Source organism: Hippoglossus stenolepis, chromosome 18 (genome assembly GCF_022539355.2).
Source record: "Hippoglossus stenolepis isolate QCI-W04-F060 chromosome 18, HSTE1.2, whole genome shotgun sequence".
In the NCBI taxonomy this organism is placed as follows: domain Eukaryota; kingdom Metazoa; phylum Chordata; class Actinopteri; order Pleuronectiformes; family Pleuronectidae; genus Hippoglossus; species Hippoglossus stenolepis.
In genome coordinates, this window is record NC_061500.1 from 13,881,406 (window position 1) to 13,908,607 (window position 27,202).

General features: G+C 41.9%; 3 protein-coding genes across 7 annotated transcripts; 1 reads left to right on the forward strand and 2 right to left on the reverse strand.

The window, feature by feature from the left end:
• Positions 1-662: 662 nt before the first annotated feature.
• On the forward strand, positions 663-5,402 carry dolk (dolichol kinase). Its single transcript, XM_035184973.2, has 2 exons — positions 663-785; positions 1,559-5,402. The coding sequence occupies exon 2, from the start codon at positions 1,700-1,702 to the stop codon at positions 3,269-3,271; it is 1,572 nt and encodes a 523-aa protein (XP_035040864.1). The 5' UTR covers positions 663-785; positions 1,559-1,699; the 3' UTR covers positions 3,272-5,402.
• Positions 5,068-12,045, reverse strand: phyhd1 (phytanoyl-CoA dioxygenase domain containing 1). Of its 5 annotated transcripts, none has more exons than XM_035184979.2 (13): positions 11,787-12,045; positions 10,424-10,582; positions 10,319-10,324; positions 10,031-10,106; positions 9,886-9,933; positions 9,748-9,803; positions 9,605-9,667; positions 9,186-9,207; positions 8,823-8,951; positions 8,561-8,677; positions 7,985-8,111; positions 6,995-7,058; positions 5,068-5,730 (listed from the first exon to the last, which is right to left on the reverse strand). In XM_035184979.2, the coding sequence occupies exons 1-12, from the start codon at positions 11,817-11,819 to the stop codon at positions 7,022-7,024; spliced, it is 873 nt and encodes a 290-aa protein (XP_035040870.1). In that variant the 5' UTR covers positions 11,820-12,045; the 3' UTR covers positions 5,068-5,730; positions 6,995-7,021. The 5 variants fall into 5 exon arrangements, with proteins under 5 accessions (XP_035040870.1, XP_035040866.1, XP_035040865.1 ...); XM_035184975.2 differs by lacking the exon at positions 6,995-7,058 and adding an exon at positions 7,117-7,143; XM_035184974.2 differs by lacking the exons at positions 6,995-7,058; positions 10,319-10,324 and adding an exon at positions 7,117-7,124.
• Positions 12,046-12,789: 744 nt separating this feature from the next.
• On the reverse strand, positions 12,790-26,902 carry lrrc8aa (leucine rich repeat containing 8 VRAC subunit Aa). The gene is made up of 3 exons (XM_035184835.2): positions 26,763-26,902; positions 19,631-21,755; positions 12,790-18,024 (listed from the first exon to the last, which is right to left on the reverse strand). The coding sequence occupies exons 2-3, from the start codon at positions 21,743-21,745 to the stop codon at positions 17,749-17,751; spliced, it is 2,391 nt and encodes a 796-aa protein (XP_035040726.2). The 5' UTR covers positions 21,746-21,755; positions 26,763-26,902; the 3' UTR covers positions 12,790-17,748.
• Between the last annotated feature and the right edge of the window lie 300 nt (positions 26,903-27,202).

Genomic DNA, 27,202 nt, shown 5'->3' on the forward strand with positions numbered 1-27,202 from the left:
AAAAAAGTCTAGGTCCTCAGCATCAGAGATTTCAGACTCAGAATCAAGACCAAGAATTGCCTCCTCATTTTCCTCATCCTGTTCTTCATACAGCATCTTTATTAACATGTAAACCATAAGTCTGAAATGATTGCGACCAGCCATACTCTGGATAAATAAAATCAAAAGCAAATTTTCAAATGCATGTCCATCAGTCTATTAAGTATATACTGTTATATTTCGTTAGTTAGCTAGCCAGAAAAGAAGCTAGTTGTGAAACAAGACTTACATGCATCAGATGTGCAAAAGCAGCTTGTTTATTAAGGTAAAAGGAAAATGGTGATGGTGTGGTAATCAAAAACAAGATATTTAATGAATACTTAGAATATTAAATTATAAAAAAAAACATTTATTTCAAAAACATAGAAAAGAAACACTCAGCCATCCATGAAATAACACAGGGAATTATTGTTGTGCATTAGAAGGGTAGTGGTACAAAAATGATTTAACTTTTTTTAATAAGGATTTGTGATGATCAAAAACAAGTTAATTGGGGAATACCTGAAATACTGAATGATGAAAGTCATTCACTGCAAAGATATAGAAAATGAAAACGGAGCCGGGTCACTTCTGACCCACGTTGTGTATCAAAGGGTTAAGACGTTTTTTTTTTTTTTACGTTCGTACCACGTGACCCGGCTGTCAAATATGGCCCCGTCCTGCTGGGTGTGAGAGGAGCAGCTGACAAAGGACAGAAAGCAGAACCTCCGGCTCACTCCTCCGTCCATCGCTGCTGCTGCTGTGTGGTAGGTTCGCATGTGTTCGTCCGTCAGGTTCTTATCCCTTCTCTCGTCGCTGTGGTGTGAAGCTCAGCCGCTTCCCTCAGCCGCTTCCCCGCTAGTTAGCTCGATGCTGCTCCAGCCTGCAGCAGCAGCAGCAGCAGCATCATCCCCGCTCTGCAGAGGGACTGCTTTCCCACTGCTGCGGCATGTATGTGCACCGAGGATGGAGCAGACCACAGGAGATGATGTTTTGTCTGGTGTTTTATTTTCACCGTGTCCATCAGATGTGTCAGATGTGGTAGCCCGCTGCTAGCACAGCTGATTCAGCCTCAGCAGAAAGTCAGTGCACCCCCCCCCTCACAGGGAACAAAAGGTTGCAGCTGATATAGAGAGGACATTTCTATTTCCTCCAGAGTCGTGTGTGTGTGTGTGTGTGTGTGTGTGTGTGTGTGTGTGTGTGTGTGTGTGTGTGTGTGTGTGTGTGTGTGTGTGTGTGTGTGTGTGTGTGTGTGTGTGTGTGTGTGTGTGTGTGTGTGTGTGTGTGTGTGTGTGTGTGTGTGTGTGTGTCACCACTGACTGGGTGAATGTTCAGTCTGATCATAGTTCATGGTAGGGAGCTGATAAAGTATGACCAAAGTTCACTGCTGGGAAAAGCTAAGATCAGTCATGGGTCTACAATACACCCAGTGTCACAACAAGTTTGTCAGAATTTTAAGATATCCTAAATTACTTAATGAATCTGTTTTTCAACGTTTTCCTCCTGATCTAATGTCTCTTCCCCTCTTCTCTCTGAAAAGTGCCGGCCAAACGATGAAGTGTGCCGGAGCGAGGAACTGACAGAAGAAGGCCATCATTGTTGCTGACCATCTGCTCGGATAGACCAACCCTCCACGCTGGCTTCCTCACTCCCTGCCTGCAAAGGGCTCCGCCCGGCAGCCATGCAGATCAATCCAGTGCTGGTGGAGTCCACCGTGGTTTTTGCCGTGGTGCTATGCGTCCACATGGCGGTCTGGAACCAGCACTCCTGGTGCAGCATAGCCCTCGTCATCCAGGCTTTCTACGTGCAGCACAAATGGGACCGTCTGCTCCGGTCAGGAGGCGCCGTGTTCCAGTTTCGGCCAGCAGCAAATAGCGGCATCGTACCGGCCTCCATGGTGATGCCCTTGCTCGGCCTGGTACTGAAAGAAAAGTGCTCAGACTCAGGGAATGTCTTCTTTGAGCGCTTCTCCATGGTTGTCACCATCACAGGCATGATGCTGGCTCTGTTTCTCTCTCTGATTGCGCTCGGTATCACCAGACCCGTGCCTACAAACACTTGTGTGATCGCAGGCATGGCCGGCAGCGCCATTCTCTACACGACGAAACAGACGCTGACGGTGTCTGAGGTCATCGAGGTGTTAGAGGTACTTCTGATCTTCGTCTATCTCAGCCTGATCGTGCTTTACCTGCTGCCACGCTGCTTCACACCCGGAGAGGCGCTGCTCATTGTCGGTGGAATCAGTTTCATCGTCAACCAGCTCATCAAGCGCTCCCTGAACCTGGCAGAGGTCAAAGGAGATCCAGTGAACTATTTCCTGCCGGTGGTGGTGGTGGGATCGCTGCTGCTGGGTGTTTTCTTCGCACTGCTCTTCTGTTTCATGGAGTCAGAGACCTGGGTGTCCTCGCTTTTCTTCCACATGATGACGGCCGTCCTGTGTCTGGGAATCCTCATGCCGTGGCTCTCCCTGTTCATCGGCCGGCACCCCATCATGTGGCTGCTGGACTTTCTCACGTTAAATGACAGAAGACTCTGTCTGTTGGGGTACTGGGTGTTTCTGGCTGTCGTGGCCACCTGTGTTGTGTTACACCAGAACTACCAGCGCCAGTCTGGGTCCAAGAAGCACCAGGCCTCGACTGTTGTCAGGAAGTACTTCCATCTGATTGTCGTGGCCACGTATGTTCCAGGGCTCATATATGACAGACAGCTGCTTCACGTGGCATCTGTGGGTTGCCTGGCTATTTTCTTGTTCCTGGAGTACGTGCGTTACTTTCGGATCAGGCCACTGGGTCAGCTGCTCAGGCAGCTGCTCACACTGTTCCTGGATGAGCGTGACTCTGGGCCTCTCATCCTGACCCATGTGTACCTGCTGCTGGGCATGTCTCTGCCCATATGGCTGTTCCCTGGGCCCTGTGCCCCTAAGGGGATACTTCCTGGTGCGGGCGGCCTGGTGCCTTACGCAGGCGTGCTGGCTGTCGGGGTCGGAGACACTGTGGCGTCTATGTTCGGCAGCACCATGGGGGAGATTCGCTGGCCTGGCACTAAGAAAACCATGGAGGGGACTGCAACATCTGTGTTTGCCCAAATCATCGCTGTGGCCATGTTTCTCATCTTCGATGGGGGTATCAATTTGAACTCCACCTACTCGTGGATCGTTGGCTCCATAACCCTGGTGGCCATGTTGGAGGCCTACACCTTTCAAATAGACAACCTCCTTCTCCCACTTTACCTTTTCATCCTGCTGCTGCTCTGAACAGACAGATGGCCCAGACAAAAACTGTTTCCACCCCCTGTCCTACACCGTCTCCTGGGGGGAAGCAAGAATTATCAATTTGGGGGATAAAAAGGTAATCAAAGTGGTAGAAGTCCCTTTAGGAATCGATTGAGTCGTTTTCACTGGCACAAGAAAGAAATGATGAAAAGCTGACAGCTGGACTGAGCCTGGTAATTTTTATGTCAGCAAACCAGTGTTGCAGCAACAGAATGGGCTCACTGTCTTTGGCAGCAGTCTGCCGTCTTCAGATCACAAGTCATTTCAGTATGAGGATGAGGAAAGAGACCAACACAAAGTTCTAAAGAAATGTGAAGAAGAGTTACTAAATATTCTCTGAGCTATGTGACAGCAGTGGTGTATGGTCTCTTGGCATGTCCCCATCTTGACATGAAGGTACTTAACAATAACAACTAATTTATGCAAAAGATAAAAAAAGTACAAAATGTCTTTTTAAACACTGAATTCTGAATACGCAGATGCTGCTAAGAGGCACATTTCGATCATCAAATAGGAGGTTGTCCTATCTTGTCCCTTTCTTGCGGTTATATGCCTTCTGTATTGCCTTTGAAGAACATTATTTAAAGTTAGCTAGTTGAAATGTCTTTTTCTTAATCAACCTTTTTCATTATTAGATGATGATTTGGATGATGGCTGATGGCAATACGACGAAGGACTCACTGATGTGAACATTTGCCTTAAGAAGTAAATTTTCTATCACACGTTACCTTCTATTGTAGAAGCTGTAGATGAAAGCATGGCAGCCCCGCTCAACTCATTTTTAAGGGCTGGTTTATACTTCAGTATGGCAGAAACTCACAATGCTCCTGCATGACCCTAATGTGAAATCCAGTACTGTAACATGTACACAGGTATACTACAGTATATTTTTGTTTGGTACGTTTTATTTGCTTCATATTCTTGTGGTTTGATGGGACCTTTTAAAGATAACTTAACATATACATATCTTTGTGATACTGAGCCTTCATTACATCGCATACTTTTGGACTCTGTAGATATAATTTGGGCCAAACTGATGACCACAGGGTCTTCCTAGCATTAATTAAAATGATTTAATTTATAGAAATATCCTCAGATATCATTCGACTAGATCCATACTGTTTATAAAAATGGACAACGCGTCTCCTTTGACCTCCACTTTACAGAAAAAAAGCGAAAATATAAAATTCAAATATTAAAAATATTGATACAAACGTCATTTGGGGACAAGCGTCTGTGCAGTAGTGATCAGGGGATGGAGCCGTGGAAGTGAGTTCCCACTGATAAGAAGCACTCGACCAATCGCAAGTCCGTCTCAGCTGTCAGTCATGATGTTTCACCTCGTTTTTATAGCATCAAGTAACTAACAACTACCTAAAATGACAGAAACCCTCTTTGAAAGAATTATTGGACTTCTTAGTTTGCCCCATGTCCCATGTACTAACATGGAGGCCAAGTTTATGACCCGTACTGCATCCAGCCACCAGGGGCGGCAATCGAGACATTTTAGGGAGCTTTCATGTCGTCCATCTTTATATACAGTCAATGTTTGATGTCATCATTCTGAGATGTGAGGATGCATCAGTTCAGAACTTGCAATGTGTTTTCAGAATGAATTAAGTTTACGTCCATCTGTAAAAGTTTTTTTAATGTGATGACGGTTAATTGGCATGATTCTTCTAGTATATTGTTTTTGCCATCACCCTTATGTTTAAAAAATGTAATATTGCATGTTGAGTGCATCCAGACAGAAAGATAAAAAACTGATATTCCTCCAATTTTCAGTCCATTTGTTTAATGCTGGTGTGAGGATGGAGAAGAGGAACCTGTGCGGCTCAATGAGACGTCAACATTACCCCTTTGGTTTCTCAGTTTGATTTCAAATGTATCTAAAGAAGTTTGGATGTTGTTTAAAATCATTCATACATAAAGATGTTTTTCTTTTGAGTTGCGTCTTAAAATCAACATACTTGTTGCTCACTGCTTGTCTGTAAAAATAGGAATCTGCCATCGTGTTTAAACACAAATCTGAAAAGGAAAATGAGCTTGAACAAGAGAAATGCTGGTTGGTGCAAATGTTGATGAGGACACTCTGAATAAAAGTAGATCTAAATATCAGTTGTATTTTTTAAAAAGGGTTCAATTCAAATTCATTTCAGTATATAAAAAAAATTGACATTATAGAGACTGAAATTCCTGTTGAAGTCATTCAGTATCGGGCCACAAACAGTCTCTACGGTCTATAATCTACATGCAGCTCAGAGCAACACATGGTGTCATGGTAGATAAAAAAACAGCCATGAGCACATGAGCTATGGTTGAAACTGTTCATACATGTTGGTCGCTCTTCAGGAAAGATGGGATCTTGTGTGTCTGTGCAGCCAGATGTCCTTCATTTGGTGTAGAGAGGAGGGAAAGGAAGCTCTTCAGTGGGCTGCAGCCTTTAAAGACCAAACACATGGACACATCACAGATGAGTTACAGAATAGTTTCATTATTTAAAGTTTGCATTAAAACAAACATGCTGTAATCATTCAGCCTGTTCCTAGTGTTGCAGCTTATAAAGGCTTAGGAGCGCTGAGTTAAACAGAACAAGTAGATCCAGTCTTTTTAGTACAAAATTCACTCTTTGTTACTGTTTTTACTTTTGGGAAACACAAAGAGGCTAAGTATAAACCTTTTAGGATGTTTTTGCACAGAATAAAAACTGTGGATTTTGTGTAGACCTCGATTGATATAGATCTTTTGAGCCAATGCCGATATTAGGGAGTCAAACACTTCCAATACTGATATATTGGCCGATTTGTATGTTAAAAAAATGTGATTCCTAAGATGTTGGAATCAAACCCTTACGACAAAAAATGTAAGTGAGGATGGATATTTAACAGTTCAACCATAAACTTCATTATAAATAACTTGAAAAGAAAACACAAATACAACCAAATATTTAGAACTATTCATAACTGCACATATCACTAAACAAACGCAGAAACCAATATGTCTGTGAAAGGCTCCACTCGGCTGATTTTTATTTAATTTGTCCCTAGTTGCTTACATTGAAAGCAATTTAGAGAGAATTCCACTACGAACAGCTAGAATAATCATACAAGTAAAAACTGCTTAAATGCACTTGATTTTTCTGATTAAGACTTAAATATATATTTGTGATATTTAGAGACACCATGTCATTTCAATGTTTTTATAGTCTTGTTAAAGCTGCTGTCAGGGGCCAGGAAACAGAGAACCCAGAGTCCTGCTCTGACACTGTGTTCAAACACAGTTCAGAGTGTATTGAGTCAGAAAAGAAGACCACTGGAGTCGTCCAAAGTACGTTGCAATCGAGTTTATCAGACAGCAACCAAATAAACCTGAGCCTGTCTGGACAGCCTGAAATCTGTCTGTCTTTTATACAGAGGACTCACGTGGAACCCAAGTATTACAGGATTGGTTCTTTACTGATATGACCTCTCATCTGAAATCTGATTGGTTCTCATGGGTTGTTTGGATTCAGCTGGGGATGTTTTTGATTTACTGGCCTCCCGTTCTCTGCCTGAAAGGAAAGGGCCTGCGGGAATGTGTAACCTCATAAAGCCCGGTGCACTGCCATTGAAATGCTAATCATGCGGTCTACATGCGGGGGTGCCACAGGCAAAAGCGAGGGACGGGTCATCACTGCACACGCACGATGCTGGGGAAGAGACCTGCCTGAACCTTGGTCCTCAGCTGCATGCCTCAGGCTCTCAAAACTGCCTCTTCAGCACATAGCAGCCTGTAGAGAGGTGCACTGCCCTCAGAGACAGACACTACAACAGTTCGACTTTACGCACCCAGAGTCCTGTTGTACATTTTGACAGCTGAGATGAATCGTGGCATAAAGCAAATGATGTAGTAAATGACAGTGAATGACGGAATAAAGTATAAAATGACAACGAGTAATAAATGACACACGGTGGATATCAATAGGTGAATAATGAATAAGTGATTAATGACACGTTGCAAATAATGTGTTATTAATGGTGTCAATGGAAGTAGATCATTATAGATCATTATAAAGTATGTGAAGGTGTGATAATGCAAAAATTATCCCATCACTGTAATGTCCCTAAAGGTTAAATAATCTCAATTTAGCTACACTTAACCAAACTGTAATAATTGGATACTGGTAAATTACATTTCACCTCATTTCCTAAGAATTAAGTCTGTTAATTTAAAGACACTTTCAATTTCCAGCCCAACAGAGAGTGTAATTAGTTACTACAAGTGGAAACCAACATGTGTCGGTGTGTTTACACTTTGTTTTACTTCTAATAAAACCAAGGAACTGTTCATCTGTGACATACCACATCAGTATAATAGCATCACAAATAGTAGTCAAATAATGTTTAGCTACACAGTGATATAGTTTTCACACCTTAGCTACCAACAGGCCACCATAAGCTCCTGGTCATTGCAGAAAAACAGTAAAACCACAGAGTTTACTGAATGTTAAACTGTTTTTAACTGCTGATGAATTCAGCTCAACAACACTGCATTTTTCTCATATAAATTATAAAGTATATGTAAAGTAAACAGTGTCTTAAGATTACACGTTCATTCGTTGTGCTGACTGTGAGAAGCGCTGCTGCTGGAAACGCCTGACTAACTGTCGACAATGGAAACAACACCAATCCACCATATCTCTGAACACACACTCACCAGTTGTCGGGGCTCCACTGGGTGTCCTGGGATTCCATGACGTGGAAGGTGTAGACGTGGCGAGAGTCCTCTGATTTGTTCTCAGCACTGCGATGCACCACCTCACCGTGGATCACGACCACGCCACCTGAACACAGAGGGGTGGATGGACAAATAATCAATAATTATTATCGCCTAACCCATCTGTTCATTTTCATCAATCCTTTAGTATATGTCATGTCAGAAATACTGAATAAGGCCCTTGCTTGTTTTTATCCAAGTAATAATCCCAAATCCAAAATGTAGCAATGCATCTGGCCACTTCAAACCAGTGATTATCATTGTTTTGGTCAGATTTTCTTTTATTGTGGAATTCATTATCTCAGCCTGACCTGAGCTATGGTGCTGTAAAGATGTAATGTGTGAGGCTGGTCAAAAATTCCTTCACAATAATATAAAAAAACATGTGTGTCCCCACAAGACTGGATGTTTTTTACTCAAGGAACAAATTGTAAATCCACAATACATCCTCACTCAGATTAATACTTCAATCACTTGTTAGTTGCACATGTAAAATTATTGACAGAAGTCAATTACCTTTTTTAATAGGTACAGGAATAAACTTCTCATCGTCGTATGCCATCTCTTTTCCAATGAAGTCGGTCAGGGGGAAGGTGCCCTCTGGGGTACGCACCATACGCCGAGAGATACCACCTGAGGAGAGGAGAGGGATGAACCTTTACATGCAAAGAACATGCACAGAAACTGGTTTCGATTACCAAAATCATCCATCCATGTTACGTAATAATAGAATGGTAAACTACAGAGCAAGCTGAGTTCCAGTATTTCATGATCTTACTGTTTTGTGACCCTGGAATAAACCACAGACAGCTATTGTTCAGAGTGGTGTCTTCCAAGGCGATCCACATCCCCATAACTCGGCCCAGAGGCTCCGTGTACAGAAATGTGGCGTCTTGATGAGGTGTCACTGAGAAACAAGAATCTAATTCACACTCACACATGACACTATCATAGGATATACACACTTTTAGTATAAAAACACTCACATTATAAACACACTTTTAATATAATATGAAGATTTTAATGGGTAGAATAATTTTGCATTTTTTTAAATCAACGTAGTGTAAACATATACACATATGCATATTCTGATGAGATTTAGTAATAAAAATGATCAACATAACATTCTGGATTTTCTTACCTTCTCCACCTATTCCTGGTTGCTGTAAAAGATAGAGAATGAAAAGTGATGCCTTACAACCCATGTAGAATTACCTAAGAAAGAAAATGGTTGGTCGGTAAGTAAGTATGTTAAGTAGGTAGGTAGGTAGGTAGGTAAAGGTATTAGGTAGGTAGGTAGGTAGGTGGGTAGATGGGTAGGTGGGTGGGTGGGTGAATGGGTGGGTAGGTAGGTAGGTAAAGGTATTGGGTGGGTAGGTATGTGGGTGGGTGGGTAAGTGAAGGTGTTGGGTGGGTAGGTGGGTAGGCGGAGTGGGAGGTGTGTGAGGTAGGTGGGTAGGTAGGTGGGTGGGTGGGTGGGTGGGTGGGTGGGTAGGTGGGTGGGTAGGTAGGTGTGGCATGTGTGGGTAGGTAAAGGTATTAGGTAGGTAGATTCTTTACCTTAAAAATGTACATGCTTTGCAGTATCACAGGATTTACGAGACCCAGCTTCTTAGTGATGCCCTAAGAGAAAATGAGTGTTGGTTATTCTGTGACTTCTTCCTGTTCTTCATTCATTTATACACAGTTCAACAATCACTCACCTGAACTTTGGCTGAATGTGTAACTGTTTTGTACAATGGCTCATAGGCATGCAGAGCTACAAGAAGAAGAACAGGTTTAGTGAGGGACTTGTACAAACATGTACATGGTGTTAGGAGAATTCAAATAGAAATCTTTACCATGACCAACTTTATTCAGTGATCGCTGTTTTGGAATGATGAATTCACCTGCAGGTCAAGAAAAGCATTACTCGTCTCATCTGGCATTTCGCTATCTTATATATATATTTTTTATTAATTTGTAAATCATTTTAACAGTGCTCACCTTTGTCATCAAAAACTCCTTTCTCGAAGAAAAAGCGTATCTTGTCTCCGCTGGTGATAAAATAGTCAGCGTTTCCCTGCAGATCAGAATGTTAATATCGGTCACCTGATCTGCCAGAGAATCACATGTTACACACACACACACTGATACTGACTGTTGACATAAGAGTTCACTATTAGCATGAGAGGGAGGACGTCTGGGGTCGAGGCTAAAGAGAGATAATGTATCTTCACTACAGACTGTGACCTTAGAAATACACACTGACTGTCTGTATTTAAAGAAGCTTACCTGCATCTTTACGTGCAAAGTGATGGAAGGCATGGGAAAGAAATACTGTTGAATAAACTGCAGACGCTGTAAAAAGATTGATCCCGGTACTCTTCACTAGGTCACCTGCGTTTTCAGCTGCTCGTCTTGATTGGTGGAGAAGGTGGTGCGGCAGTGCGCCGGCACGTCCATCTCATCCACGATCTCCGACATCCTCTGCCTCAGCTCGTCACACTCGTGGGAGGTCAGCAGCCCGTCGAGAACCACGTACCCATCCTCCATGTACTGTCAAGAGGGATGCAGAGTCACTTTCACAGATTCACATCAACAACACGTGTCTTCAGCAATTATCTTTCATGTCAGCTTCCAGTTTGTATCACACGAAGATTCACTTTGTTCTCTCAAATAAATCAAATTACATAATTGAAGAAAAACACAGCACAGAAAATGAACGAGTCTCTTGGTGTATTTATATCCTGGTTGTGATGATCTTTTGAAAATAAGACTGTGACTGAGGATCATTTTTATTGTTTGGTCGGTAAAATGTAAAATGGTGGCCATCACAATAGGCTATTAAAATGCTGTTTTGTTTTGTTTTGTTGAAGCAACACTAGATATTCAGTTTGCAATCATATACAATAAAGAAATGTGAAGCTGGTAAAGAGCAGTGTTTTGCATTTTTTTGATCAATAAATGGTTTAAACTGTGGATTAAATATCAAAATAGGAAACGTTGCATTTGCCATTGATTGGTCAATTGACCAAATGGATTTGTTTCACTTCACATATAGATGCATTGATGTAATCTTTGTTTTCTATGTCCGGTGAAACATAAGAACTGCAACAATTATTCGATTGATCAATTAGTCAAACAGCATACATTTGATTGGCAACTATTTTGATGGACTGCAGTTTAGAAAATCCAGAATTTTCAGGACAATGCATTGGACTAATTAGTATGATTGACATTTTAAAAACTTTTTTCTAGTTTTAAAGACAAGGATTATTTGGTTTATTGCGAAAATAATCAAGAGCTTAACTCATTACGAAATTATTTGCAATATAGCCCCAAAATGTACATTCTAAAGGCAATTTTCAATTCAGTTACATTTTTGCATTGCTATATATGCTCTGAGATATCTCTTAAAGGTTCATATTATACATATATATATATATATATATTTTATGTCTATATGCCCTGGTTGTGTCCCTGCCATCAATAGAGATCAAATATAGATGAACCACTACTAACATGGGTCTCAGTTCCACATGAGAAATGTAGCTTTACGAGGCAGATCTCTACGGGTTACATCTACTTGTGGCTGCAGCGTGTTATGTAATGAGTCCACCGTGTGCACACACACTTCCATATAAACTGCACTAATATAAACATGTAAAACAAACGTGGGTATTCGGAGTCTTTCACAGCTCGGTTGCCTCTTTGCACAAACAACATCAAACTGAGTGAATCGCAGTATTGCATCACTCACCTTCTGCACATCACGATCTGACATGAAGTCCATGTTGTTCAGCTCTGACCCAGGAATCTTTCTCTCTGTGTGTGTGTGTGTGTGTGTGTGTGTGTCTCAGTAAAACGCTGGTTTCCGACCATGTGACCTGTTAAGTCGTTTAAAGTGTAACCAACAGATCTGTAATAGGATTTTAGACTTTAACTATTTCCTCGCCCTTCTAATGCTCGTGGCGGTGCTGCAACAGCAGCCGCAAATGGCCTCTAGGTGTCGCTCGTGTCCTTGCTGTGACTCAAATTACTCACAGCGCCATCTAGCGGTCATTCCCGGTAGTTATAGGAGCCAAGATGCAGTGGTGGAATTTCAGTACATTTACATAAACAGTACTATGAACTACAGTTTTCAGCTTCTTGATCTTGACTTGAATATTTCTATTTTATTACATATTTATACTCCACTTTGCACTATTTGCATTTCAGATTAACATTTTATGAAGTGAGCTGTTACAGATTAATTATAGATTATTAGTTATACCCAGCAGAGAGAAATAGTTGCCTCCAGCTCCACCAACTACAACAGTAAAATGCTATTGAACATTATTGCATCACAAATAATACGAGCACTAGTTTAGTTTTGATACCTAAATTACAGTTGTTTCTAATGAAGTACTTTTATTGTGCAGTATTGCTACTTTTATATAAATGAAGGATCTAAATATAGCAGTGCAACAAAAATGAATTTGTTATCATTAAATCTGATGATTAATGAACAGCTTTTTTTTTTGCACCGTCCAAATAAATTGTCATCTTCTCAGTTAATGAGGCCACAGTCTGGTGAAAAGGAGAAACATCTCAGATAATAAATCATTTGTCATCATTTCTGAGCAGGAGCAATGCAGTGTTATCGTAACTTCATTAGTTTAGTGTATAAAATCCACTTCTCAGCCAAACCTGTTCAGCGCTCAGGACTTTGCCCTGGAAGAAGAAACCACTCGGCAGATGAAGAATTAACACATTCGATGTGACAGAATTCAGTGTTTATTTCATCATCAATGGTACAAAAGTAGGGTCGGAACATTATGAAATCAAAAGTTCATTTGTTCATTCATACAGACGTCACGCTTAAAAAGCCAGTGTCCGAGCCACTTGGCAACAATTAATTATTAAAGGCCTTGTCACGCATGTCACATGTGTGATCCAGATTACAGGCTTAAGAGTTCAGCAATGACTGTTGCTAGAGTACGTGGGCAGCTTACACTATGAATATAATGCACACAAGTTCAGCATCAAGCAACTCATGCTGTGAAATGAAGTGGATACGAAACCTGAAACCAAACAACTGTTTTCACATATCCCTGATCTACAGGCGTCAGAATGCAGATGGATTTCATACATAGTAAATACAATCATGTATTTAAAAACATTTTATACATTAGGTAAATATTAGATGCCAATGCAATCATGGCAGTGGAATTTTTGAATTTGATTTCAAGTGAAATAGTTTGTGTATATGTCCAAAATTGATCAGTCCTCAGACATATTACAGATATTAACAGATGATGTGAGGTGTTTTGCACAATGCCCATGCACACTGGAAGGGGAGCTCACCTCCATTTACAGTATGATAGATTGTCAAGAGTCGTCTCAAGGTTGTGAAATAATGTCTTGTTTTAAGGGACAGGAGCTGAGGCCCAAAAAAAAAAAAATCAACTCATTGTCAGACCTCCGTAAAAACCCTCTGTGGCTCGGAAACGGATCAGTTACACTGCTTCACACACACTACACTACTTAAGGCATACACAACTCACAAACAAACACAGTTTCAATATTTCATGGTTTAACTTAAATTTGACAGAAAGCAAACGTGACAAGAAAAAAACATTTTCTAGCACATTTGCACAGAATTAAAAAAAGTGTTGATTGTGGTTATTTAATGTGTTAAAATAATACATGACACTTACCTAAGTGCTATAAAGATTTTGTCACCAAGAGGCATTTCTATTAAACTTCCTCTTTTCAATACTCGGCAAATGGATGACTGACCTCATGTCACACACTCGTGCTAAGTCACTGATGCTGACGTGCAGGAAAGGGAATGGGGCCGCAGGTTAAATGTGCTCCACTCGTGACTCAGAGGGAAGTGACTGTGAGGGACTGAACACGACAGAAGTCATAGCTCTGGAGCGATGAGTAAACCAAGAAATATTTGTGTCACAATGTTTTACGTAGACTGACCACAACCAAGCTGAAGTGGAAAAGGGAGAGATATACGTGACTATTTGAGCAAATCCAAATATTCTGATGAGGTGTGAATAAGATCCCAGCGATGCCCTGAGAAAGACGTCTATGACACTCCTGAACTTTCCAGAGTAAAACAGTGCTCCTGCGCCAGAACTTCTCCTTAACAAAACATAAGGATGGGAAAAAAGTTAATATAGCCTTGACTATTCGATTTGTAATCACATGACCAGAAAGTGAAGGCCAAGACACATTAAAAACAACATGTCAATGTCCTAATTTGACACTATGATGCACTGCAGGAGAGTCAGCAGCACGGCTCCACCATAAAGAGCCATGTTCCAGCCCTATAAGAGGCACATATATTTGCAGTTTAATGTGCCAGTACCTCAATTATTATTTGCATTAGCATCCAACAGGTTAACAGACACTATCTGCAGGTATGTAGGGAAAAACATGTTCTTGCTCTAACTTGGCACCGTAAAAATGAAACCAGAGCCGAACCACCAAAGTGGAAATAAAAAATAAAACAATGTTTAAGATGTTGCACATGCAGGAGAAGCTGAGAGCTGTTCCTCTTTGCGCTCAACGTCGTCTGCGACCTTTAGAACTGGTTGCTAGTCAACACATTCGAGTAGACAGGACTGCACTTTTAAGACTGTGTGGGAGCACTTCACTGGTGACCTCTAAGGACATTTGGATTCAGCTAAGGCCTCAGTAAAACAAGATTCACTGTGAACAAAGGTGCAGGCATGTTACTACAGTGAGACTTCACTTGAAACTCTTACATGGCTAAAATAAAAAAAAACAAAAAAAACAGCTGGTAACAACAAGAGCACAAACCGTATCGACTGATATGCGTGAAACAAAGATGTGAAACATTTCAGGCCATATGTTATAAACAACAGCTCATGGACGTGATGTTTATGATCATTAACGAGGGCGTACGGCTTGTAAAGGGAAAGGCCATATTAGCAACAAGAGACGCCTGGCTGGAGTAAACATAGCAGGAATACACCAAATGATGCTATTAAATCCAACGTCTTAACAAGAAAAGTGTTTCAAGCACACAAAGCGCTGTTGCACTAATTTGCAGCACGCACCATGAAATCACATACCCTGCATACTCTCCCTGCAAATAAATGTTTCCCTGGTGTAGGTCGTTTAAAAGCAGTTTCCTTTGTTCTGTAACTTTTGGCTTGTCCTCATTTTGCTCATGAAGGATTCAACAAAAAAAGCACTGGAGTAAACTGAGGAAGATAAACACGATGGCAAGCATGCAAACAACTGGGCACTTGAGTCGCTAACGTCAACACTTGTCTTTTTGAGACAGGCAGTACCTGGCAGCTAGTTACGACTGTCATCCATCACGTCTACAGTTCATCCACTTCGAGGAGCTGTATAAGCAATAATCATCCGAGGGCTCATAGTTCATGCGAAGCATAGAAAGCACCTTGATTTCTGCTCCTTTTATTGTGCAAGCTTGCGTTAAAAGTTGAAAATGACAAGGACATCTACTGTGACGGGGAGTTTTCTGAAGGTTTGCGTCTCTGTAGCTTTAATACAGTGACAGCAAACTGTGAGCGCAGGGACATTGTGTAATTCTCATCCGGTCAGTGAAGCAACATGTCTTCAATTGAACAAAGGTCACCTAAGATCTTTGACTACAGGTGTATGTCCCATAATGATCTTAAAATCGTTTCTTAGGCTACATCCATACAACAACGTTTTCATTGGTTCGTTGAATCTTGGGATAGGAGCCCGATGAATCAGCGAAGGCCACCCAACCAGAAAGCGGTTGTGAGTGTCTACGTCATCGTTTCCAAACATCCCTGTTTCTGCCCATTTGGACTAAAACGCAGCCCAACGCAGAAAAAGAGTTTTCAAACTAAGACAGGGCCAGCAGTGTTTCCGAACTTCTCTGTTTTAGTGGCTCTAGAACTCCGGAGTAATGTGGACCCCAGGTATATCCATAGTAGAGTTTATTTTTATTTTCAAATGATAACGTTGTAGAATGGATGTAGCCTCATTTTGTGCTCTAGTGGCTGTATAGTGACAGTGCATGACACATCATCTATTGTTTGGTTGTGCTCAGGGACCTTTGATTCACGTCATACCTCTTCTATCTCTGTCATATACAGGCAAAAACAAAACAAACAAAGAATTAAATTAAATTAAATTGTTACTCAACATTAAACCAATCACTTTAAAGCCTGATTCAGAGGCCAAATCCTGATACCAGAGTGTGGTAGCATTTTAAAGCACCAAATTGTGTACTTTAGTCTCAAAATACATTTTTCAGTTTGTTGCAACAAAGCCCATCTCACATAATTAATAAGACAGATCAGTTAAGTACGTGATGTTCAGTCAAGCAAAATAAGATAAAGCCGGCTTCACATGCATAAGTGATGCAGTGTGAAGCTAAATGAAGAGTCCAAGAGGAATGGGGCATTTCTTCACCACAGCCCCTGTTCAAGAAAATAGTTTCACTTAATTTCTTTGTCTGGATATTTTCTTAATGTACCTACATCAAGTTTCCTATATCTCTACATGACCCTATTTCTGTGCTAAGACAAACTGCTCTACATTAATTAACAGGTACCTGTGTAAAACTCTGAATAAACCTTCCCAGGAAGTAGCCTGTGAGAAGGTTTTTGATGCATTTTCAAACAAAAACATAGTAGTGTGGATGTAGCAAGAGATACCACGTTATAGCAGGAGGTGGTGAGGGGACAGACCAAAAGGGAAAATTGGCAGATAGGAGAACTTTGTATTGCAAATTTGGCCTTACCTTAAGTTATACTCAGCTTTTGTTCTCACACAAACCCATTGATTAGCTCAGCCCACAACCTGTTAGATTTGCCTTCATGTAATAGTATAAAACCTCAATCTGAGTGTTGACCAGCAGACTTGTGTTGCCTTGCTGTGATCTGTCTCCACTGCGCAGTGAATACAGCTGAACTATATCCTGCCCACAGGCTGACAATATAAATCAAATACCGCAGGGTATTCAGACATTGTTCTGTAGAATTTGTTTGTTGCTGAATATCTGACAGTTTTTCTTTGTAAGTTAAGGCCTATGCTGTGAGATCACCTGTGATGACCTGTTGATCTTCATCACAAAGTCATTTTGTTCGAGAGCCTGAAGAGGGCCAAAGACCAAAATCAACCGATCTGTTCAATTGTCTCAACATCCACCAGTATTCAGTAGTCACACTGCATCACAACTGCAAATGTGATTGTAAAAATTTCGAAAAGTGAAATGTTGAGTCTCAAGGCCAGAGGAATGGCAGGATAAACGCTGCTTTGAGCGTGTTCAGTTTGTGCATGTATCCCACAGCCGGCGACAAAGTGATCGTGAGCACGTTGAGCTCAATGGCAAGGCTGAGTCGTGCAAAGTTTCTTCTGTTTCTTTTTGGGGCTCCTTCCAAAAAAGAAGTTTGCTTGAGACAGGTCCACCTGTGGCATGCATATTTGACGTCACCTGCTTGAATCCTTGCAGTTATTTAGGATTAAATTACACTTCATCACAGAGGTTGGATGAGATTACGACAATTTTTCCTTGGAGGTCTTGAAATCCGTCGTCTATGCTTTCATAGTTCACATCACCTGTTTGAGCCCTCATGGCAAACAATGCTGCATACCTCAAACCAAGGTTTCGCTAGCTTTATAAACAAAACCACTGCTTGTTTTTTTTCTCCCTTAAATCAAACTTCTCTCCCTAAAGTTCACTGCAGAGGTTTGGCTCAAGCTTGCTCTTTATCGGCCCTCCAGAGCTGCTCTTTGACTTCTGATGGCAGCGTGTTGAACAGGTCCTCCTCCACCACCAGGCCGCTCCTCTTCAACAGCCGACACTCGCCGAGCTCAACGGGGAGACACTCCAGACGGTTGCCTCTCAGCTCCAGCTGGGTCAGGCCGGTGAGCTCTCCGAAGCGTGACGGCAGCGTCTGCAGGCAGTTGTTTCCCAGATTCAGAGTGCGCAGCTTCTTACACTGGAAAAGCTCTGGGGGCAAAGTCTCGATCTGAAGTGGAGAGGACAAGAGGCAGAATAATGAGGGGTGGAAGTTAGCACGGAACAGAAAGGCTGAGCTCTTCAATTTTTAATCCATATGACATGAGCAGATGAGGCAGGGATCTGAGATATGAGCAAATGGCATTAACAAAAGGAGGTGGCTTTTTCCACTATATTCAGTGGAGAATGGTTCGTTAATAGATCCTTTTCATTTAAGATATGATTAAACAAAACACAAGACAGACCTCAGCACAGGAAACAAATCCTATCAAATTACCTCCATACACACAATATTCACCATTAAACTATTTATTTGAATAGTGTGAGAACAGTGTAGAGAGGATGTAGTCGAGTGAAGCCTTTAACACACAAGAAGAGTCCAATTTAATGGAGCTATTTTAGGCTGCTCACAAACCTGTTGGAATCTATTTTCAGTCTAGAACCACATGAGCAAAAACAATAAAAGAGCAGCAGCCTTTACTGAAAACACATGATCCTATATGCACGCTGAGTGAAAAACAGCATCTCCCTGAATTAAAGTTCAACATTGCAAAACAAAGAAGCAGCATTTTGGTGAGACACACGTGATCTACTGCACACCACAAACCTTATGAACCGGCCAAGGCATGACTGGGATGTAAAATATCTGAACTAATGATCTGTGCACCTGAAATACACAACATCCTACATTAAGGGGATTTATGAGTTTACTGAAAACCTGAACTTCCTTGAAGACACAAGCGTGTCTCAGTTCAGAAGCCACATCCTTCCGGGGCTGCATTTGAAGACTGATTGCGTCTGGGACCCCGTTCATAATTGTTATTAGCATGCAGAACAGGTGTGAACACACCCAAACGCATTCTGTAATCTGATCACAAAAACCACATCCGGAGGTGGTATGTGAAGCATGTGGCCACCTTCTTTTAGCAGTGTAAATGCAAATGCATCCTGGGCCACATATGAAGGGCAAACTGGCTTAAAACAACATAATTTGGTCTCTGTGAACACAAATGACCTTCGTGATTGTTCACACATAAAGCGTGGAAGTGAAATCCGATCACTAGTGGTCCCAGGAGACACATTAAGGACACATTTTATTGCTAGGTGTGACCAGATGAATGTAGCGCTGTCCACTGACGGATGTTAATATTAAGTCTGAGCAGAGCCACGTTGGTGTGACTATGCTATCCCATTTCAAGGCTCCTTCAAAAATGTGTCCGTCTATTCTCGAGCAGCAAAGGATGGACCAACCTAGCCCGATTATATTGCGTGCCAGTGACAAAGCTAATGAGCTAGCTATCTGGTTTTCAGTTAGCATAATTTGACAGCTGTGTACATAACAGAGTTGTGTTTGCAATATGCCACTAAATCAAACCTCCTTTTATTTCAGTCACTGGAAAACAGAGAAACATCTTAAAAGCCATAATTTCCTACCTATCCACAACCATCTCAGCATTTATAAGAGCTTTGTAAATACCTTATCTGGCCTTTCAGCTAATCTTATTTACACATGATAGAGAGATAGACGGGTGGAAGAGGAAGTGTAGGGAATGAGACAAACTGTAAAATGAAATCATGTAGTGACTAAATTTGTAATGTTTTTTTGGAATTCTCACCCGGTTTGCTGTCACAGCGAAGTACTGCAGGTTCTGGAGGAAGCCCACATCAGCATGGATGCTGGTCAGATTGTTGTGACTCAGGTCTAAGAAGCGCAGCTTGCGGCAGTAGAAAAGCTGACTGGGGATTTTCTCGATCTTGTTCCTGTTGAGGTACAGCCTCTCCAGGTGGGTGAGCGTTCCGATCTGAATAGGGATGTAGGCGATCTGGTTGTACCACAGCTTCAGGCACACGAGCCGGTTCAGGTGCTGGAAGCTGATGATCTCCTCTATCGTCTTCAGATTGTTGTCCTTCAGGTCAATCTCCTGCAGATTGTGCAAACTAAAGATGGAGTGAGGGATGCGCTCAAGGTCGCAGCGAACGAGCTCAAGCTCCGTCAGATTAACCATCTTCTTCAGGCTGTTGAGCACCATCAGCTTGGTGCCCTCGTTATTGACGGAGAGCTTCTGGAGGTGCACGCCCACATCTGTCACCACCTGCGGCAGCTTGGTAAGGTTGCTCTTCAGTCGTAGCACTTTGAGCCTTTTCAGCTCTCTGAGTCCATCGATGACAATGAAACGATTGTTGTCTGCACTCAGATTCCCAGTCAGGTGCAACTCACTGAGGTTCTTCAGGCTGTAGATCCACAGAGGGATCTCCTTGATGTCAGTGAACTTGATGTGGAGGGACTTTAGGTTTTCCCTGAGGAACGCCAGAGCTGGGGCCTCAATTTTAGCTGGGGTGTGGTAAAGCCACATCTCTTTCAGGTTGGAAAGTTGGGCGATGATTGGTGGAATGGTTACGTCTGGGATGAGCTCCAGCTTGAGCACCTCCAGCTCTATCAGATCAAATACTGTGTCTGGGATCCCGCTGAGCATGAACAGATGCAACTCGAGCTTCTCATGGGAATTTTTGGTGATGCGCTGCCTCAGCTTCTCCAACGTCCACTCGTTGTTCAGGTTCAGCTGCCTCAGCTTGTTCTCGCTCACCTCTGACAGAAACACAGCGAAGCGCTTGGAGTACAGAGGGTCATACTGATCTATCATGTGTAGCATGAAGGCAAAGTCGTTCTTCACGTCAGGGATGTCACTGTAGCTGCTCTCCTCCCGGATTGATTCGAAAGAGTATCTCTTGAGGGAGCGGCTGAGCATCCAACACAGAGTGTACATGCAGATAAAACCATAAACCACAACCAAGCTGATGTAGAAACAGGCCAAAATCTTGAAAAGTGTCGCCAATGGGTGGGCACAAGAGAATGTGCTGTACCCTGTTAGCTTCTGAAGGTTCACCGTGCACACCACACTGAACCTGATGTATTGTACATAGTAGGCTGTGTAGCTAATTATCAGTAAAAATTTGATTACTTTGATGATGGTCTGACGTATGTAAAGGCGGTAGACTATATCACCCTCCTCGACATGGATCCTGAACTTCTTCACCTTCTCAAACAGAGCCTTGGCCTGCTCCCCTTCTTTTTTATCCAACACACCAGTCTCAGAGCGATCTACAATTCCTTGTTCAATTCTAGACTTTGTTCGTTGAAGCATGGGCACGCTAGCCTCAACATCCTCACTCACGCAGGAGGCCTTCTTGTCCATTGAACCATTCATTTTTGCGAGAGGTTTGGGATCCCTCTCCTCCACCACGGTCTCGGACAAAGCCCTTGTTGTCCATGGGGAGTCAAAGCACTTGAGGAGGATGGAGACAAAGTGCTCCAGTTTGGAACTTGTGCGTGGAAACTTGAACCAGAAGTTGCTGCAGGCCAGGAAGATGAGAGTGTGGAGTAGCACCAGATAAGGGAAATATTTGGCAAACCAATGTAGCTCGTTCTCGTAGCAGACGGCATCGACATAATTGTACTGATGGCGGTCGAGGTCATACTGAATGCCTTTGGGTTCCAGTGCATAGGAGGTGGTGATGTTTGCGACGGGCATGGTCTCGCATGACTTGTTGACCACCCACTTGCAAGGCAGGCAGATCATCTTGTCCTGCGTGACCTGCAGTGTACCGCCGAACACTGCGATCATCAGCATGATGACCGAGATGTAGTCGGTGAAAACGTCCCACCATGGCTTCAGGATACGGTACGTTGGCTGGGTGTCAGCAAAGTACCGGAGCTCTGTGATGGGAATCATGATGGTTTATCTAAAAAAAAAAAAAAAACGCAGGAAATTAGGAATCAGTTGATGAAATGTGTTTGGGTATTTTGCAAACCGCTATATGTGCGAATACTGAGAAGACTTGCTATATGCAGCCCTCTGCAGTAGATTTGAAACAATTAGTCAGTTTTATTGATCAGTCCAACAATGGTGAAATTAATTGGGGTCTACCTTGATGTTCAAGCAATTATACATTTTTAGCACAAAACTGTCAAAACAATTGTGGCTTCTCAAATGGGAAGTGGGTCTGTAATCACAAAGAATCATACACCGGCTTCTGTTATTCCACGTTGCAATGTTCTGAAAACCTTAAATGATGCTGAATTACTGACGCTGAAAGATTGTGAGGGAATCAAGATCTTTGAAGAGCTTGTGAGGGATTTAATAAAATCTCCAACCAACCGAAACAACACGATCACTGTGGATATTAAGTGTTTGGCAAGGCTGTGCTACTTGAGGTAAAAATGCGACTTTGCAATGCCGACAACTTGAGGATTTCTTGGCCGTTTGTAAGCCGATCAATCAAAGCCTTATAACATTCGCCAGCTCCAGAGAAATGATTCCAAACATTCTAAGATCAATGCTTGCGCCTTCTCTCAGTACCTTTTGCCCCAAAGGTAATTTTATATTGAATGCAATAGAATGAAAAGCCTGCTTTAGGTTAGGGATATCTGAAGACGTTCACAGCATGTTTAAACAGTGTCTCCTCTATGTTAATTGTTAAAGGTATAAATAAATGGTTAAATGGGTTGTGACTGCTTACAGAGTAAATGATCAGATTGTGCAAAAACCCAGAAATCAAGTCAAGAACAAGACCCTCAGCATAATACAAGTAAAACAAAGTGATATCAGCGTGCTGACCATGTTAATAACAAACCCTCAAACCTCAAGATGTTCCAAGGCGTCCATTTACACTTGAGCACATCGGTCAAACCACAACTGAGCTACTTCCCTTTTCTTATACAGTCAATGTGTGATAATGCAAGAACTACAGCAACCTAAGCATTTTTTTCTTATCCAAGATGTTTCAAAGTTTAATGGACTCGGCTATAACATGAAATAAAAGTTTATTGCAGGCAAACCGTATCTTTTAGTATATCTAAGATCATAATCGTATGATTCATGTTACCTCTTTAAACTGGGAGTAGCTGATATAAAAAAGAAATCTCTCCAAAACTGTATCTCCCTGTTTACTCAACTCTTACAGTAAAGGGATGAAAGGGGATAGCTGGTCAAGTGCTAACAAAAAAAGCTTTGTTTTATCCAGTTCAAACCAGAATGGCAGTACAGTCGCTGCAGGCCTCCTCTGCTCGGCTGCTGCTTCACCTCAACTCAGACACTACAGCACACAGAGAGCACAGCATCTGCCAGAACAACTCTCAGTGCCATCATTCACATGGTATTAAACACAGACACCAAAACACAGACACCAGTGCAGTTTCTATATATGGTAAAAAAAGACTAATTACACCTCAAAGCCCAGATCAATACATTTACATATGTTTAGGCTGAAACCATTCAAACAACAATCTGCTCACTTTCACTGTTGCCAAACACAGATGCTGGATAAACTTGAACTACACTGTATGTTTCCCATAAACTAAAAAATATTAATAATTCAACTGTAACTATAGAGATTCATCTTACATGTGGAGAGATAAAAACAGGTTTCTGAACAGCTTCCCTCTGGCCACACAAAAAACAAAGATCAAGAGTTAAACTCATAAAGTGACTAAACTCATAAAGTCTAAAATTACATTAAAGTTTTGTTTTACATCACTTTGGAAATTAAACACAACGAGCTGCTTATCCGAGGAGGAGGTCTTCTTTTCATCAGCGTTTGTTAGCAAGATTACGCAAAAACTACTGAATCGATTACCACGAAACCTGGAAGGAAGGATGCGGGTTGGGTCCGGAAAGAACCCAATACATTTTGGTGGATCTGAATCTGGGGAATTTTCAGGATCCAGTAAAAAAAAAAGGAACTTTCTTTAACATTGTGAGATTCAACATTTTCTTTGATCAGTCTAATAATTGTAGTTTAATGTTGGGCCTTGGCGAAGGTATGTGCACTATGAGTGCCATTCTAGTCTAGTCTTTCCAAACCGCCCCAACCTGATCACCAGTACAAACATTACTAGAGGAAAATGGTGTCCTAATCTTAAAATTAAAAAAGAAAAATGTCAGGACTGGATTACATAGTGACTCCTCTTCTGGTTCTCTGTTTCTTTCTTCAGATTTTGTTCCCTGAACAGAACAGAGCTGCTTTTGTGCAGGCAATTTTGGTCAAAAAGGCTGAGAGAGGCACAGGTGAACCTGGCTGCTGTGAGAGCCAATATAATACAAAGCCAAGTACAATTTTCCTCAAGGACACTCTAGTCTTTTAACTCTCATGTAGATAAAAATCCTGGCTCGTTTGTCTTTTCGCAGCATATTCTCCATCTAAAGCTCCCTCGGAAAAGGTTGTAAGGTTTTAATGAAATCATTGCAAAATAACATGAACAAACTTAATTAATAATCCCAGAAAAAAATAACTCAACCCCTGGCTACCTTCACACCTCACATGAAGGCAACAGTTGGGAATGTAACAGCTGACTGTACATAAGGCCTTATGTGATGAGTGGTAATCTTTTTGTTTCCTTAAGGAGCTGCTGTTACCTCCAGATGTCCACAGACCTTTTGCTCAGGAAAATAACATAACTTAAGTTTGTGTGTTTGGGTGTAAATGTGTTTTTCTCTCTGTGTGTGTATGTGTTACACCGCATCCTGCCCAATTCATGCTGGGAAGGACGCCAGCTTCCTTGAAACCCTTAACAGGATAAGTAGAAAATTGATGGATGTATGGAAGGAAAGAATTCCAGCTTAATCTTTCCTTAAATTCGTTTAGACGGATGTGTGACTTTTGGGTTTGTTACATCTCTTAGTATTCTCCCTGAAACACCTTCACTAATTTCCATCTAAGTATTTGATTAACATCATAGCAACTGAGAGAATCATGAATTTACTGATTTAAGCTGTAAATGTCCAGAAATTGTGTCCAGACATTTTCGGGAGCTTCTAGTTTACATATGAAGAACGCAGCAGGAGATAGTCTGTGTCAGATGCGTTCACAACAACAGGAAGATGTACAGAACGTTCAGGTGACGTCTAGTTAGTGCACGCAGGAGACAGCACATGATGTTTAAATTCAGCTGCGGAAGTTGTAGTGTTTTTGTTGACAGCACATCGACACCTCTAAAAGCTCTCGAATCCCGCCGCCACTTTTTCATGCTGAGGTTTGTATTCTCTCAATTTTTGCTTCCGCCGCGTGCTAGAAATGTCATCAACACACCCACTCGCTCGCTGAGAATATTTTCTGCTGTTTTCTCTGACAAATTCCGCACATTTTATTAAGGGGCTGGCAGGAAAAGTTCCAGAAAATGTCTAGAGCGACTGACCAGGTAGAAATCTGACCGGGTCCATCAGTGATAAGTTTTCAACAAAGCTGAAACAGTTGTTGGATTGACGGAGAATCAATCTTACATCATTTGACACTGGATATCTGTGAGTGTTTATTCTGTTCGTTGAAAACAAAAGCCTTCTCTATGTGGCATCTGCAGGGAACAGAGCTATCGCAGCTTCAGATCTCAGCCCATCTGCCCACGGCTGGCGATGGCAGCTCTGAGACACTGAGGCGAGACGGGGAAGTCCAGACCAGGTCGAACTGGTTCTGCCCGACAAAAACCTACTTTTCCTTTCTGTTTGAAGACAGCACTGACAATGTATCTCTCTCCCCCCCACACACACACACCTGAATTAAAGGCCATTCAAATCCACTTTGTAGAAGCCTGTGCTGATTATATGATCAGACTAATGTGGCTAGCTTTAACGTGACTAGTTGTTTGGCCTGTATTGCACAGTCCGATGCCCTTTTCCACAGAGGACAACAATAACGCAATAAAAGATGTTACACAAACATAAAACAATTACCACACCGACCATATAAGCTCTTAAATGTGTATTACATAACACTATAGCCTAATGTATCGTTGCCATGTTTGTGTTACGATGAAAAAACACATTCACTATGAAGTCAACAATATACAATGGTTGGTATACTTTATTGATACCAAAGGATAAACACACACACACACAGGGCAAGACAAGGTCTTAAGGAGGTAAAAGTAAAAAGCTGTGAAAAGAGCCAACAAATCATCAGTACTATACAAGACAATACTAGACTCAAATGAAGAAAAATGTAACCTCAAACCAAAATGTGGTATTTTGTCTGACTAACAGTGCAAATACCTGACAATGATCAATCTATTACAATTTGTGACAGAGAAAATCATCAAAGTTTCATATTTGTGAAGCTCAAAACAAGAAAGTTGCCCATTAATTATCTGATGATTGATGAATAGGCTCTGCAATATACAGCAGAAACCATCTAATTAATAATAGAAATACTACAGGTTAAACAACATTGGCTTTATTGTTTTAGGGCCCAAAGGTTTAACACAGAGTTCCACTATTTATATAGAATGTCTGTATTTTTATCTCGTGTGCACAGTCTATGCCGTTCATTGATAATTATTACATAGAAAATATCAAACTTGCAACCTAACTCAATCAGACTAACCTAAAAATGATCAGTTTATTACAATGTGTAATTCCACTATTTATATCAAATATCTGCATTTGTATCTGTTTCATTGATAGAATTGTCCCAGTCCTAATACCTGCTGGCCCTTCAGCAGCTGTGACTGATACATGGTGGAGAATATTCCCTCAGTTCAAACTAACCCGGTGAGGGGGATTGTAGAAATAACATGTAATCTAATCCTGCCCGCGACCCTTTATCAACCGCTCCTCTCCACAACAACAGGCGGGAGGAAACCGTGTCTCACGCCGATGCCCGGTTAGCTCGCTGCGGCAGAGGAGACTCACCGAGCCGCGCAGCTAAAAAACCCTCCGCTCCTCACGCGCACACTGTGAACGGAGGAAAAAGACCCACCTGTTTTATTGCAGCCGCGGTCTGTCGCCTCCTCCGAGCACGGGTGACACATGTCTCTGACGGCTCTCTGCGGCCGTGGCGGCGGGTCGGTCGCTGGTCGGACGCCGGGCCGGAGCGACGGTGACGGGGGAGAAAACAGCAGCGCAAGACGGCAGCGGCCGAGCGGCTCCGCAGAAAACTACAGCTGAGGGGCGGAAGTCCCGAGACTGAGGCCGCTGTCGAAATAAGAGCACGGCGGCAGCAGTAAAGAGGACAACAACAACAATGATCCTAATATTTTGTATATCAGTCGATATCGATAATTATCATGATGAATGCCACATTATTTCCTCTAAGTTTAAATATTGATATCATGCTCCCGAGTGAAGGTTTTGGTTTTAAACTTCTTTACTCACAGACAATGAGAAACACTACTATTCAAAATGACGTGTCTGTCAACA